At 53.5% G+C, this 12,297-nt stretch overlaps 1 protein-coding gene across 1 annotated transcript; it reads left to right on the top strand.

The window, feature by feature from the left end:
- Positions 1–695: 695 nt before the first annotated feature.
- On the top strand, positions 696–12,002 carry LOC148654317 (cathepsin D-like). Its single transcript, XM_088646363.1, has 9 exons — positions 696–913; positions 3,358–3,514; positions 4,589–4,712; positions 4,905–5,023; positions 6,228–6,427; positions 6,508–6,630; positions 7,404–7,548; positions 7,635–7,733; positions 11,193–12,002. The coding sequence occupies exons 1-9, from the start codon at positions 846–848 to the stop codon at positions 11,352–11,354; spliced, it is 1,197 nt and encodes a 398-aa protein (XP_088502489.1). The 5' UTR covers positions 696–845; the 3' UTR covers positions 11,355–12,002.
- Positions 12,003–12,297: the final 295 nt, after the last annotated feature.

Raw genomic sequence — 12,297 nt, 5'->3', positions numbered from 1 at the left:
AGGTATTTTCCCCAAGTGCGCTAGTTTTACATTTAAATCGAGATTCGTACAGTAATGAAAATTCAAAATGAGTTCGCTGAACGACTCTTGTGTGCGTAGAAGAGTTTGCACAGAAACACGTTTTGCAAAGACCCGCTACATCCAGGTGGGGCTGCACACTGGTGGGGGTGGAGGGGATCCCCATTACCTGTAAAGCGCTTTGAGTGGAGTGTCCAGAAAAGCGCTATATAAGTGTAAGCAATTATTATTATTATTATTACACGCCATTCACCACTCTTTCTAACTGGGAGGTCCCCGCACTCTTAAAAAAAAACATTTTATTCTCTTCCATCGCCACAATAAATACAATAACGACTATGAGAGAGAGAACCGTACTAAACAAATGCGCATTCCTAAATCAAGCAAGCTGAAGAACGGTAAGTTAAATATCGACGGTGACAGAGAGAAATTAGGCCTCACAAAAGCAGAAGTAAAAAAAAAGTACTTTCAGAGGGCTTTTCCAAAGGGCGTTAATTAATTAAGGAAGTCCAGCTGCGTCGTCCCGTGACTCCCCTGTGACTGACTTGACTGACCTGAGGCGGGCCTCGTCCGGCTTGACGGGCACCCGCACCGGCCAATCACCGGCCAGAACCCGAGAAGTGGCGTGGGGGCCGGGCCAATCAGAGGAGGGGGGGCCTGCCTGCCTGCCGGAGATAGCCGAGCGCCGCCGAGCGGGGGCCCGAGTTTCGAAGTGCGGATGCGGACGCAGAGAGCAGCTCCAGCCGTCGCTTCACTGAAACAAGTTTGGTTTTGCAGCGAGTTGAGACCCCAAGGGGACCCGTGCGTGCGGATACCGAGCAGCGAGCATGGTTCGGTGGGGGTTCGGGCTGCTGGCCGTGTGCCTCGTCCTGTGCTGCGCCCACGCCGTCGTCAGGTACGCGGGGCCCCCGGGCAGTCGGGGCGCGGGGTCTCTGATGGGGCGGAAGTCGCTTTTCAGCTGAAACCTGTCGCTGGCTCCCAGGCACCGCCGAGTCGGGGACACGAAAACTACGCGGTTTGGGTTTCTTATCTGGAGGGGAGGGGAGCACCCCAACAAAGTCTGGTGTTTAGACTGTTGATTGTGTGCGTCTCTGACACCTGTCTCCCTCTCTCCTGTCTGACAGGCCCCTGACCCCTGTCTCCTCCTCCCCTGTCTGTCTGTCTGTCTGTCTGTCGGACCCTCAGTTTCTGTATCTCCCCTGTCTCTCTCTCTCTCTCTCTCTCTCTCTCTCTCTCTCTCTCTCTCTCTCTCTCTCTCTCTCCTGTCTGTGGCTCTGACCCCCGTCTGTCTCTCTTGACACCTGTTCATGGTCAGTGGTTCGGAAACTGTCCAGGACGAATTGGGGTTATTAGTTTGGTCGTCCTGACTGAGAGTTACAGAGCTGCAGGAGCAGGACTGGACACCCCTGTCCTAGAGCCAGGACCCTGCCTGGAGGCTCTGATTGGCTCATGAAGGAGTGAAGACCAGCAGACACACTGACTGACCCTGCAGGACCAGGACTGGACACCCCTGTCCTGGAGCCAGGACCCTGCCTGGAGGCTCTGATTGGCTCATGCAGGAGTGAAGACCTGCAGACACACTGACTGACCCTGCAGGAGCAGGACTGGACACCCCTGTCCTGGAGCCAGGACCCTGCCTGGAGGCTCTGATTGGCTCATGCAGGAGTGAAGACCTGCAGACACACTGACTGACCCTGCAGGACCAGGACTGGACACCCCTGTCCTAGAGCCAGGACCCTGCCTGGAGGCTCTGATTGGCTCATGAAGGAGTGAAGACCAGCAGACACACTGACTGACCCTGCAGGAGCAGGACTGGACACCCCTGTCCTGGAGCCAGGACCCTGCCTGGAGGCTCTGATTGGCTCATGAAGGAGTGAAGACCTGCGGACACACTGACTGACTGACCCTGCAGGACCAGGACTGGACACCCCTGTCCTAGAGCCAGGACCCTGCCTGGAGGCTCTGATTGGCTCATGAAGGAGTGAAGACCCACAGACACACTGACTGACCCTGCAGGACCAGGACTGGACACCCCTGTCCTAGAGCCAGCACCCTGCCTGGAGGCTCTGATTGGCTCATGAAGGAGTGAAGACCCGCAGACACACTGACTGACTGACCGTCGCTCCGGGTTCATGTTCCACACCCCCACCTCTCTTGGTGTAAAGGCATTCATTCCCCCTGCCGCTCGAGTGTCGCTGTTGATGCTGCTGTACTGTGTCTCTGGGATTGAATGTTCGAATCGAGCCCCAGCGGGGAGGGAGTCTGACTTCTCCATCGAGCCCTCCTGTGTTTCACAACATCCTGCTCTCTGCGTCTCTGTGCCTCCCCGCGATGGGGAGGGACTATTACTGACGGGGCCGTTGGTGCTCAGGAAGTGGGGGTGTGGTGTCCCCTGCGGTCTCCGTGTGTCGCCCCAGACTTCCTCCCGGGCCCCGGGGGGGGGGCAGTTTCTGCCAGCGGGTCAGAGAGATGTCTGTCCGGAGCAGACAGGGCGTGTCGCAGACGAGTGCTCCCGATCCGGTCATTTCTAGCGAACTAATCCCAGGAGCTCAACCAGCTGTGTCTGGAGAGAAGCCAGGGTATTGGCATCAACCACAGGGCAGGGCAGCTTGTTCCCCACTCCCACCACCCTCTGTGTACAGTAGAGCCTCCTGTCCTGACTGGAGGAGCTCACCCAGCTGTGTCTGGAGAGAAGCCAGGGTATCGGCTTCAACCACAGGGCTGGGCAGCCTGTTCCACACCCCCACCACCCTCTGTGTACAGAAGAGCCTCCTGTCCTGACTGGAGGAGCTCACCCAGCTGTGTCTGGAGAGAAACCGGGTATCGGCTTCAACCACAGGGCTGGGCAGCTTGTTCCCCACCCCCACCCCCCTCTGTGTACAGAAGAGCCTCCTGTCCTAACTGGAGGAGCTCACCCAGCTGTGTCTGGAGAGAAGCCAGGGTATCGGCTTCAACCACAGGGCTGGGCAGCTTGTTCCCCACTCCCACCCCCCTCTGTGTACAGAAGAGCCTCCTGTCCTGACTGGAGGAGCTCACCCAGCTGTGTCTGGGGAGAAGCCAGGGTATCGGCCTCAACCACAGGGCTGGGCAGCTTGTTCCCCACCCCCACCACCCTCTGTGTAAAGTAAGAGTTGAGAGAGTGATTTAAGAGATATGTTAAGTTACCAAACTGCAGACAGGGAGGTGTGGGGTGGGGGACTTCTGGACCCATCTCCAATGGCAGTGGGGGGTGGGACTTTTGCACAAATACTGACCTCTCATTGGTCAGAATTTGTGGGGGGCGAAGGATTGACAGGCTGTCTCCTCACTGTTAACGCCTCCCCCTGCGCCCTCTCCCAGAGTTCCTCTCCACAGGATGCGGACTGTCCGCCGCCAGCTGACCGACAGCGGGCTCACAGTCAAGCAGCTGAGGGCGCGATACGGGGCTGCGACGGGGGTCGGAGGGGGCGTCGCCATGGCCGCGCCCCCGGTGGAGCGGCTGATGAACTTCATGGATGTGAGCAGATCCCTCCTGTCTCCTCCTGAAACTGCGGCGCGTTCGAGTGTGTCTGTGCCTGCCTGTCTGTTTGTGCGTCTCTAGGGTCTATATTAGGGTCTGTATTAATCTGTGTGTGTGAGGTGTGTCTCTAGGGTCTATATTAGGGTCTGTATTAATCTGTGTGTGTGTGAGGTGTGTCTCTAGAGTCTATATTAGGGTCTGTATTAATCTGTGTGTGTGTGAGGTGTGTCTCTAGGGTCTATATTAGGGTCTGTATTAATCTCTGTGTGTGAGGTGTGTCTCTTGGGTCTATATTAGGGTCTGTATTAATCTGTGTGTGTGAGGTGTCTCTCTAGGGTCTGTATTAATCTGTGTGTGAGGTGTGTCTCTAGGGTCTATATTAGGGTATTTATTAATCTCTGTGTGTGTGAGGTGTGTCTCTAGGGTCTATATTAGGGTCTGTATTAATCTCTGTGTGTGTGAGGTGTGTCTCTAGGGTCTATATTAGGGTCTGTATTAATCTCTCTGTGTGTGAGGTGTGTCTCTAGGGTCTATATTAGGGTCTGTATTAATCTGTGTGTGTGAGGTGTGTCTCTAGGGTCTATATTAGGGTCTGTATTAATCTGTGTGTGTGAGGTGTGTCTCTGGGGTCTATATTAGGGTCTGTATTAATCTCTGTGTGTGTGAGGTGTGTCTCTGGGGTCTATATTAGGGTCTGTATTAATCTCTGTGTGTGTGAGGTGTGTCTCTAGGGTCTATATTAGGGTCTGTATTAATCTCTCTGTGTGTGAGGTGTGTCTCTAGGGTCTATATTAGGGTCTGTATTAATCTCTGTGTGTGAGGTGTGTCTCTAGGGTCTATATTAGGGTCTGTATTAATCTGTGTGTGTGAGGTGTGTCTCTGGGGTCTATATTAGGGTCTGTATTAATCTGTGTGTGTGTGTGAGGTGTGTCTCTGGGGTCTATATTAGGGTCTGTATTAATCTGTGTGTGTGAGGTGTGTCTCTAGGGTCTATATTAGGGTCTGTAGTAATCTGGGTGTGGTCAGTGTGTCTATCACGTCAGTGCTCATGTCCCCCTGCTCTCTCTGCAGGCTCAGTACTATGGTGTGATTGGGATCGGCTCTCCACCCCAGAATTTCTCGGTGGTGTTCGACACTGGCTCCTCCAACCTCTGGGTGCCCTCTGTGAAGTGCTCGTTCCTGGACCTGGCCTGCTGTGAGTCGCCGGCTCGTGTCTGGGGGGTCGTGGGTTCGAGCTCCAGGGACGAGGGGACAGTGGTGACCTGCTGGAGGAGGAAGACTAAGGAGGCTCACAGGAGGAGGGAGCCTGTTTCTCTTGAGCTCGGCGTCTCGGGGTCCTGGTGCCCGTTCCAGCCCCCCTCATGCCTGGTGTCCCCCCCCCCCACAGGGTTCCACCACCGCTACGACTCCAGGAAGTCCAGCTCCTACGTCCAGAACGGCACCGCGTTCGCCATCCAGTACGGGAGGGGCAGCCTGTCGGGGTTCATCAGCCAGGACACCGTGACGGTCTGTGAACCCCACTTTCTCAGTGCAGTGTTCATGTACTGGAGTGTCCAGTCAGTGTGTCTGTATTAACCCCTCTCTCTCTCAGTGCAGTGTTCATGTACTGGAGTGTCCAGTCAGTGTGTCTGTATGAACCCCTCTCTCTCTCAGTGCAGTGTTCATGTACTGGAGTGTCCAGTCAGTGTGTCTGTATGAACCCCTCTCTCTCTCAGTGCAGTGTTCATGTACTGGAGTGTCCAGTCAGTGTGTCTGTATTAACCCCTCTCTCTCAGTGCAGTGTTCATGTACTGGAGTGTCCAGTCAGTGTGTCTGTATTAACCCCTCTCTCTCAGTGCAGTGTTCATGTACTGGAGTGTCCAGTCAGTGTGTGTGTGTATTAACCCCTCTCTCTCTCAGTGCAGTGTTCATGTACTGGAGTGTCCAGTCAGTGTGTGTGTATTAACCCCTCTCTCTCTCAGTGCAGTGTTCATGTACTGGAGTGTCCAGTCAGTGTGTGTGTATTAACCCCTCTCTCTCTCAGTGCAGTGTTCATGTACTGGAGTGTCCAGTCAGTGTGTCTGTATTAACCCCTCTCTCTCTCTCAGTGCAGTGTTCATGTACTGGAGTGTCCAGTCAGTGTGTCTGTATTAACCCCTCTCTCTCTCTCAGTGCAGTGTTCATGTACTGGAGTGTCCAGTCAGTGTGTCTGTATGAACCCCTCTCTCTCAGTGCAGTGTTCATGTACTGGAGTGTCCAGTCAGTGTGTGTGTATGAACCCCTCTCTCTCAGTGCAGTGTTCATGTACTGGAGTGTCCAGTCAGTGTGTGTGTATGAACCCCTCTCTCTCTCAGTGCAGTGTTAATGTACTGGAGTGTCCAGTCAGTGTGTCTGTATGAACCCCTCTCTCTCAGTGCAGTGTTAATGTACTGGAGTGTCCAGTCAGTGTGTCTGTATGAACCCCTCTCTCTCTCAGTGCAGTGTTAATGTACTGGAGTGTCCAGTCAGTGTGTCTGTATGAACCCCTCTCTCTCAGTGCAGTGTTCATGTACTGGAGTGTCCAGTCAGTGTGTCTGTATTAACCCCTCTCTCTCTCAGTGCAGTGTTAATGTACTGGAGTGTCCAGTCAGTGTGTGTGTATGAACCCCTCTCTCTCTCTCGGTGTCAGTGTGTATTAACCCCTCTCTCTCTCTGTGTCAGTGTGTATTAACCCCTCTCTCTCTCGGTGTAGCTGGCAGGTTTGGCCATTCCTGCGCAGCAGTTTGCAGAGGCAGTGAAGCAGCCCGGTCTGGCCTTCGCTCTGGCGCGGTTCGATGGGATTCTGGGAATGGCGTACCCCTCCATCTCTGTGGACGGGGTGCCCCCCGTCCTCGACACGGCCATGGCCAACAAGCTGCTGCCCCGGAACATCTTCTCCTTCTACCTCAACAGGTCTCTGTCTGTCTCCGTCTGTCCCTCTCGGGGACCGGCTCCTGTCTGCCTGTGTCACAGTCTGGGTCTCTCTGTCTCAGGGACCAGACGGGCCCGGTGGGCGGGGAGCTGGTTCTGGGGGGCGTGGACCCCAGCTTCTACCAGGGGGAGCTGCACTACGTGAACGTGACGCGGAAGGCCTACTGGCAGATCGCCATGGACGGGTGAGCGTCAGTCTGCGGCGGCTGGGACCCGGGTTCTGGCGTCCTCTGGCCAGTCTCTCACGATGGGGGGTCACCCGATTCCCCTTGTAAGTCCAGGGAGCTGGCCCTTCAGGCCTGACCCTGCCCGTCTCCGATGTTCTCCGAGTTGATCGCAGCCAAGACGTTTCAGGGCTCAGGAACTGGTGAATTACTGATCTGTAAAACCTGCTGGATTGGGGAGCTACATAGCCAGGGTCAGGGGTCAGTATCACACTCCGTACTAATCTGTGTATGTGAGGTGTGCCTCTAGGGTCTATATTAGGGTCTGTATTAATCTGTGTGTGTGTGAGGTGTCTCTAGGGTCTATATTAGGGTCTGTATTAATCTGTGTGTGTGAGGTGTGTCTCTGGGGTCGATATTAGGGTCTGTATTAATCTGTGTGTGTGAGGTGTGTCTCTAGGGTCTATACTAGTGTCTGTATTAATCTGTGTGTGTGTGAGGTGTCTCTAGGGTCTATATTAGGGTCTGTATTAATCTGTGTGTGTGAGGTGTGTCTCTGGGGTCTATATTAGGGTCTGTATTAATCTGTGTGTGTGAGGTGTGTCTCTAGGGTCTATATTAGGGTCTGTATTAATCTGTGTGTGTGTGAGGTGTGTCTCTAGGGTCTATATTAGGGTCTGTATTAATCTGTGTGTGTGTGTGAGGTGTGTCTCTAGGGTCTATATTAGGGTCTGTATTGATCTGATTTGAGGCATGTCTGGGCTCAGTGTTAATGTCTTGTGATGTTTCCTTAGGGTTGCCGTGGGCTCCCAGCTGTCTCTCTGCAAGGGGGGCTGTCAGGCGATTGTCGATACTGGTACCTCGCTCCTTATCGGACCGAGCCAGGAGATCCGAGCTCTGCACAGAGCCATTGGAGCCATTCCTCTCCTGATGGGCGTGGTATGGGCTGTCCCTGTCGGCTGTGCTGTGTTCTGTCTTTACAAGTGAAGCCAGTGAGCTGAGCCTCACTCTGTCCTCTCTCTCAGGCCATGATAGACTGCAAGAAGATCCCTTCTCTCCCAGTGGTCAGCTTCAGTCTGGGAGGGAAGCAGTTCAAACTGACTGGGAAAGACTACGTTCTTAATGTAAGACATGTAATTCTCTCTCTCTCTCTCTCTCAGTGCAGTGTTCATGTACTGGAGTGTCCAGTCAGTGTGTCTGTATGAACCCCTCTCTCTCTCAGTGCAGTGTTAATGTACTGGAGTGTCCAGTCAGTGTGTCTGTATGAACCCCTCTCTCTCTCAGTGCAGTGTTAATCTACTGGAGTGTCCAGTCAGTGTGTCTGTATGAACCCCTCTCTCTCTCAGTGCAGTGTTCATGTACTGGAGTGTCCAGTCAGTGTGTCTGTATGAACCCCTCTCTCTCTCAGTGCAGTGTTCATGTACTGGAGTGTCCAGTCAGTGTGTCTGTATGAACCCCTCTCTCTCTCAGTGCAGTGTTAATGTACTGGAGTGTCCAGTCAGTGTGTCTGTATGAACCCCTCTCTCTCTCAGTGCAGTGTTAATCTACTGGAGTGTCCAGTCAGTGTGTCTGTATGAACCCCTCTCTCTCTCAGTGCAGTGTTCATGTACTGGAGTGTCCAGTCAGTGTGTCTGTATGAACCCCTCTCTCTCTCAGTGCAGTGTTCATGTACTGGAGTGTCCAGTCAGTGTGTCTGTATGAACCCCTCTCTCTCTCAGTGCAGTGTTCATGTACTGGAGTGTCCAGTCAGTGTGTCTGTATGAACCCCTCTCTCTCTCAGTGCAGTGTTAATGTACTGGAGTGTCCAGTCAGTGTGTCTGTATGAACCCCTCTCTCTCTCAGTGCAGTGTTCATGTACTGGAGTGTCCAGTCAGTGTGTGTGTATTAACCCCTCTCTCTCTCAGTGCAGTGTTAATGTACTGGAGTGTCCAGTCAGTGTGTGTGTATTAACCCCTCTCTCTCTCAGTGCAGTGTTAATGTACTGGAGTGTCCAGTCAGTGTGTCTGTATGAACCCCTCTCTCTCTCAGTGCAGTGTTCATGTACTGGAGTGTCCAGTCAGTGTGTCTGTATTAACCCCTCTCTCTCTCAGTGCAGTGTTCATGTACTGGAGTGTCCAGTCAGTGTGTCTGTATGAACCCCTCTCTCTCAGTGCAGTGTTCATGTACTGGAGTGTCCAGTCAGTGTGTCTGTATGAACCCCTCTCTCTCTCAGTACAGTGTTCATGTACTGGAGTGTCCAGTCAGTGTGTCTGTATGAACCCCTCTCTCTCTCAGTGCAGTGTTAATGTACTGGAGTGTCCAGTCAGTGTGTCTGTATGAACCCCTCTCTCTCTCAGTGCAGTGTTAATGTACTGGAGTGTCCAGTCAGTGTGTCTGTATGAACCCCTCTCTCTCTCAGTGCAGTGTTCATGTACTGGAGTGTCCAGTCAGTGTGTCTGTATGAACCCCTCTCTCTCTCAGTGCAGTGTTCATGTACTGGAGTGTCCAGTCAGTGTGTCTGTATGAACCCCTCTCTCTCTCAGTGCAGTGTTACTGTACTGGAGTGTCCAGTCAGTGTGTCTGTATGAACCCCTCTCTCTCTCAGTGCAGTGTTCATGTCCTGGAGTGTCCAGTCAGTGTGTGTGTATTAACCCCTCTCTCTCTCAGTGCAGTGTTCATGTACTGGAGTGTCCAGTCAGTGTGTCTGTATGAACCCCTCTCTCTCTCAGTGCAGTGTTCATGTACTGGAGTGTCCAGTCAGTGTGTCTGTATGAACCCCTCTCTCTCTCAGTGCAGTGTTAATGTACTGGAGTGTCCAGTCAGTGTGTGTGTATTAACCCCTCTCTCTCTCAGTGCAGTGTTAATGTACTGGAGTGTCCAGTCAGTGTGTCTGTATTAACCCCTCTCTCTCTCAGTGCAGTGTTAATGTACTGGAGTGTCCAGTCAGTGTGTCTGTATGAACCCCTCTCTCTCTCAGTGCAGTGTTCATGTACTGGAGTGTCCAGTCAGTGTGTGTGTATTAACCCCTCTCTCTCTCAGTGCAGTGTTAATGTACTGGAGTGTCCAGTCAGTGTGTCTGTATTAACCCCTCTCTCTCTCAGTGCAGTGTTCATGTACTGGAGTGTCCAGTCAGTGTGTCTGTATTAACCCCTCTCTCTCTCAGTGCAGTGTTCATGTACTGGAGTGTCCAGTCAGTGTGTCTGTATGAACCCCTCTCTCTCTCAGTGCAGTGTTCATGTACTGGAGTGTCCAGTCAGTGTGTGTGTATTAACCCCTCTCTCTCTCAGTGCAGTGTTAATGTACTGGAGTGTCCAGTCAGTGTGTCTGTATTAACCCCTCTCTCTCTCAGTGCAGTGTTCATGTACTGGAGTGTCCAGTCAGTGTGTGTGTATTAACCCCTCTCTCTCTCTCAGTGCAGTGTTAATGTACTGGAGTGTCCAGTCAGTGTGTCTGTATTAACCCCTCTCTCTCTCAGTGCAGTGTTCATGTACTGGAGTGTCCAGTCAGTGTGTCTGTATGAACCCCTCTCTGTCTCAGTGCAGTGTTCATGTACTGGAGTGTCCAGTCAGTGTGTCTGTATTAACCCCTCTCTCTCTCAGTGCAGTGTTAATGTACTGGAGTGTCCAGTCAGTGTGTGTGTATTAACCCCTCTCTCTCTCTCAGTGCAGTGTTAATGTACTGGAGTGTCCAGTCAGTGTGTCTGTATTAACCCCTCTCTCTCTCAGTGCAGTGTTCATGTACTGGAGTGTCCAGTCAGTGTGTCTGTATTAACCCCTCTCTCTCTCAGTGCAGTGTTAATGTACTGGAGTGTCCAGTCAGTGTGTGTGTATTAACCCCTCTCTCTCTCAGTGCAGTGTTAATGTACTGGAGTGTCCAGTCAGTGTGTCTGTATCAACCCCTCTCTCTCTCAGTGCAGTGTTAATGTACTGGAGTGTCCAGTCAGTGTGTCTGTATGAACCCCTCTCTCTCTCAGTGCAGTGTTAATGTACTGGAGTGTCCAGTCAGTGTGTCTGTATGAACCCCTCTCTCTCAGTGCAGTGTTAATGTACTGGAGTGTCCAGTCAGTGTGTCTGTATGAACCCCTCTCTCTCTCTCAGTGCAGTGTTCATGTACTGGAGTGTCCAGTCAGTGTGTGTGTATGAACCCCTCTCTCTCTCAGTGCAGTGTTCATGTACTGGAGTGTCCAGTCAGTGTGTCTGTATGAACCCCTCTCTCTCTCAGTGCAGTGTTCATGTACTGGAGTGTCCAGTCAGTGTGTCTGTATGAACCCCTCTCTCTCTCAGTGCAGTGTTCATGTACTGGAGTGTCCAGTCAGTGTGTCTGTATGAACCCCTCTCTCTCTCAGTGCAGTGTTCATGTACTGGAGTGTCCAGTCAGTGTGTCTGTATGAACCCCTCTCTCTCTCAGTGCAGTGTTAATGTACTGGAGTGTCCAGTCAGTGTGTCTGTATTAACCCCTCTCTCTCTCAGTGCAGTGTTCATGTACTGGAGTGTCCAGTCAGTGTGTGTGTATTAACCCCTCTCTCTCAGTGCAGTGTTAATGTACTGGAGTGTCCAGTCAGTGTGTGTGTATGAACCCCTTTCTCCCTCTCTCTGTGTGTGTAGGAGTCTCAGGCCGGAGTGTCCGTCTGTCTGTCGGGGTTCATGGGGATGGATGTTCCTCCCCCAGCCGGTCCGCTGTGGATCCTGGGAGACGTGTTTATCGGGCGATACTATAGCGTCTTCGACCGGGAGAAGGACAGGGTGGGGTTTGCCCCAGTGAAGTGAGAGAGGGCAACAACTTGAAAGGAAGCTGACACGCACACGCACACACCCACACGCATTGACACAAACATGCACACACTGACACACAAACGCACACACGCACACGCACTGACACACACACGCACACGCACTGACACACAAACACATACACTCTACATGCACACGCACACGCACTGACACACAAACACACACACACACGCACTGACACGCACGCACACGCACTGACACACAAACACACACACACACACACGCACTGACACATGCACCTGCCGGGGGTTTCAGAGGGATTCACACACACACACACAAACACACACACACACACACGCACGCACACGCACTGACACACAAACACACACGCACTGACACACACACACACACACACACACACACACACACACACACACACAGCTGAAGCTGATGACGGCGCCGATGCCTGCACTCCTCGCCCCCAGCGACGTGTGGCGCCACCCGTACCCCGCCGCCCCCCGAGAGACCAGGACCCCTCGCACCGCACCTCCAGGAGCCCCTCCGTGATCCCCGGGACGAGCGCCCGCAGGGGCCGGTGACCCCGAAGAGGAGGGCCCCCGGGGGGACGGGTGTCTCTGCGCCTCCTGTCTGCTGCACTCAAGCAATAAAGCCGTTTTCCCAGCCTGCTCGCCTGCGGCCCCTCTGTCCCTCCGGCCCGCGGCCCGGTTCTGCTCTCCCTGCGCTCTGGGCCTGGGGTTCTGGGAGGAGGAGGGTGGGGGGGGGTTGATGGGCCTGGCCGCGCACGCTGGCCAGCCTGGAACTGGAGTTGGACCCCCCTGTTCTGGCCCGAGGCGCGGGGTGCAGAGTTCGGGGGGTGATCTCCAGCTCCACTCTGGTTCTGGGGTTCGCGGGGGCAGAAGGGAACTGGGGCGTCTGCGTCCGGGTGCTGACACTCAGCTCGTGTGCCTGCAGTCCTCCT

This window comes from Lepisosteus platostomus, chromosome 9 (assembly GCF_059453375.1).
Source record: "Lepisosteus platostomus isolate fLepPlt1 chromosome 9, fLepPlt1.hap1, whole genome shotgun sequence".
Taxonomy (NCBI): Eukaryota; Metazoa; Chordata; class Actinopteri; order Semionotiformes; family Lepisosteidae; genus Lepisosteus; species Lepisosteus platostomus.
Note: the sequence above shows the minus strand (reverse complement) of the source record. Positions and strands in the feature narration are given on the sequence as shown.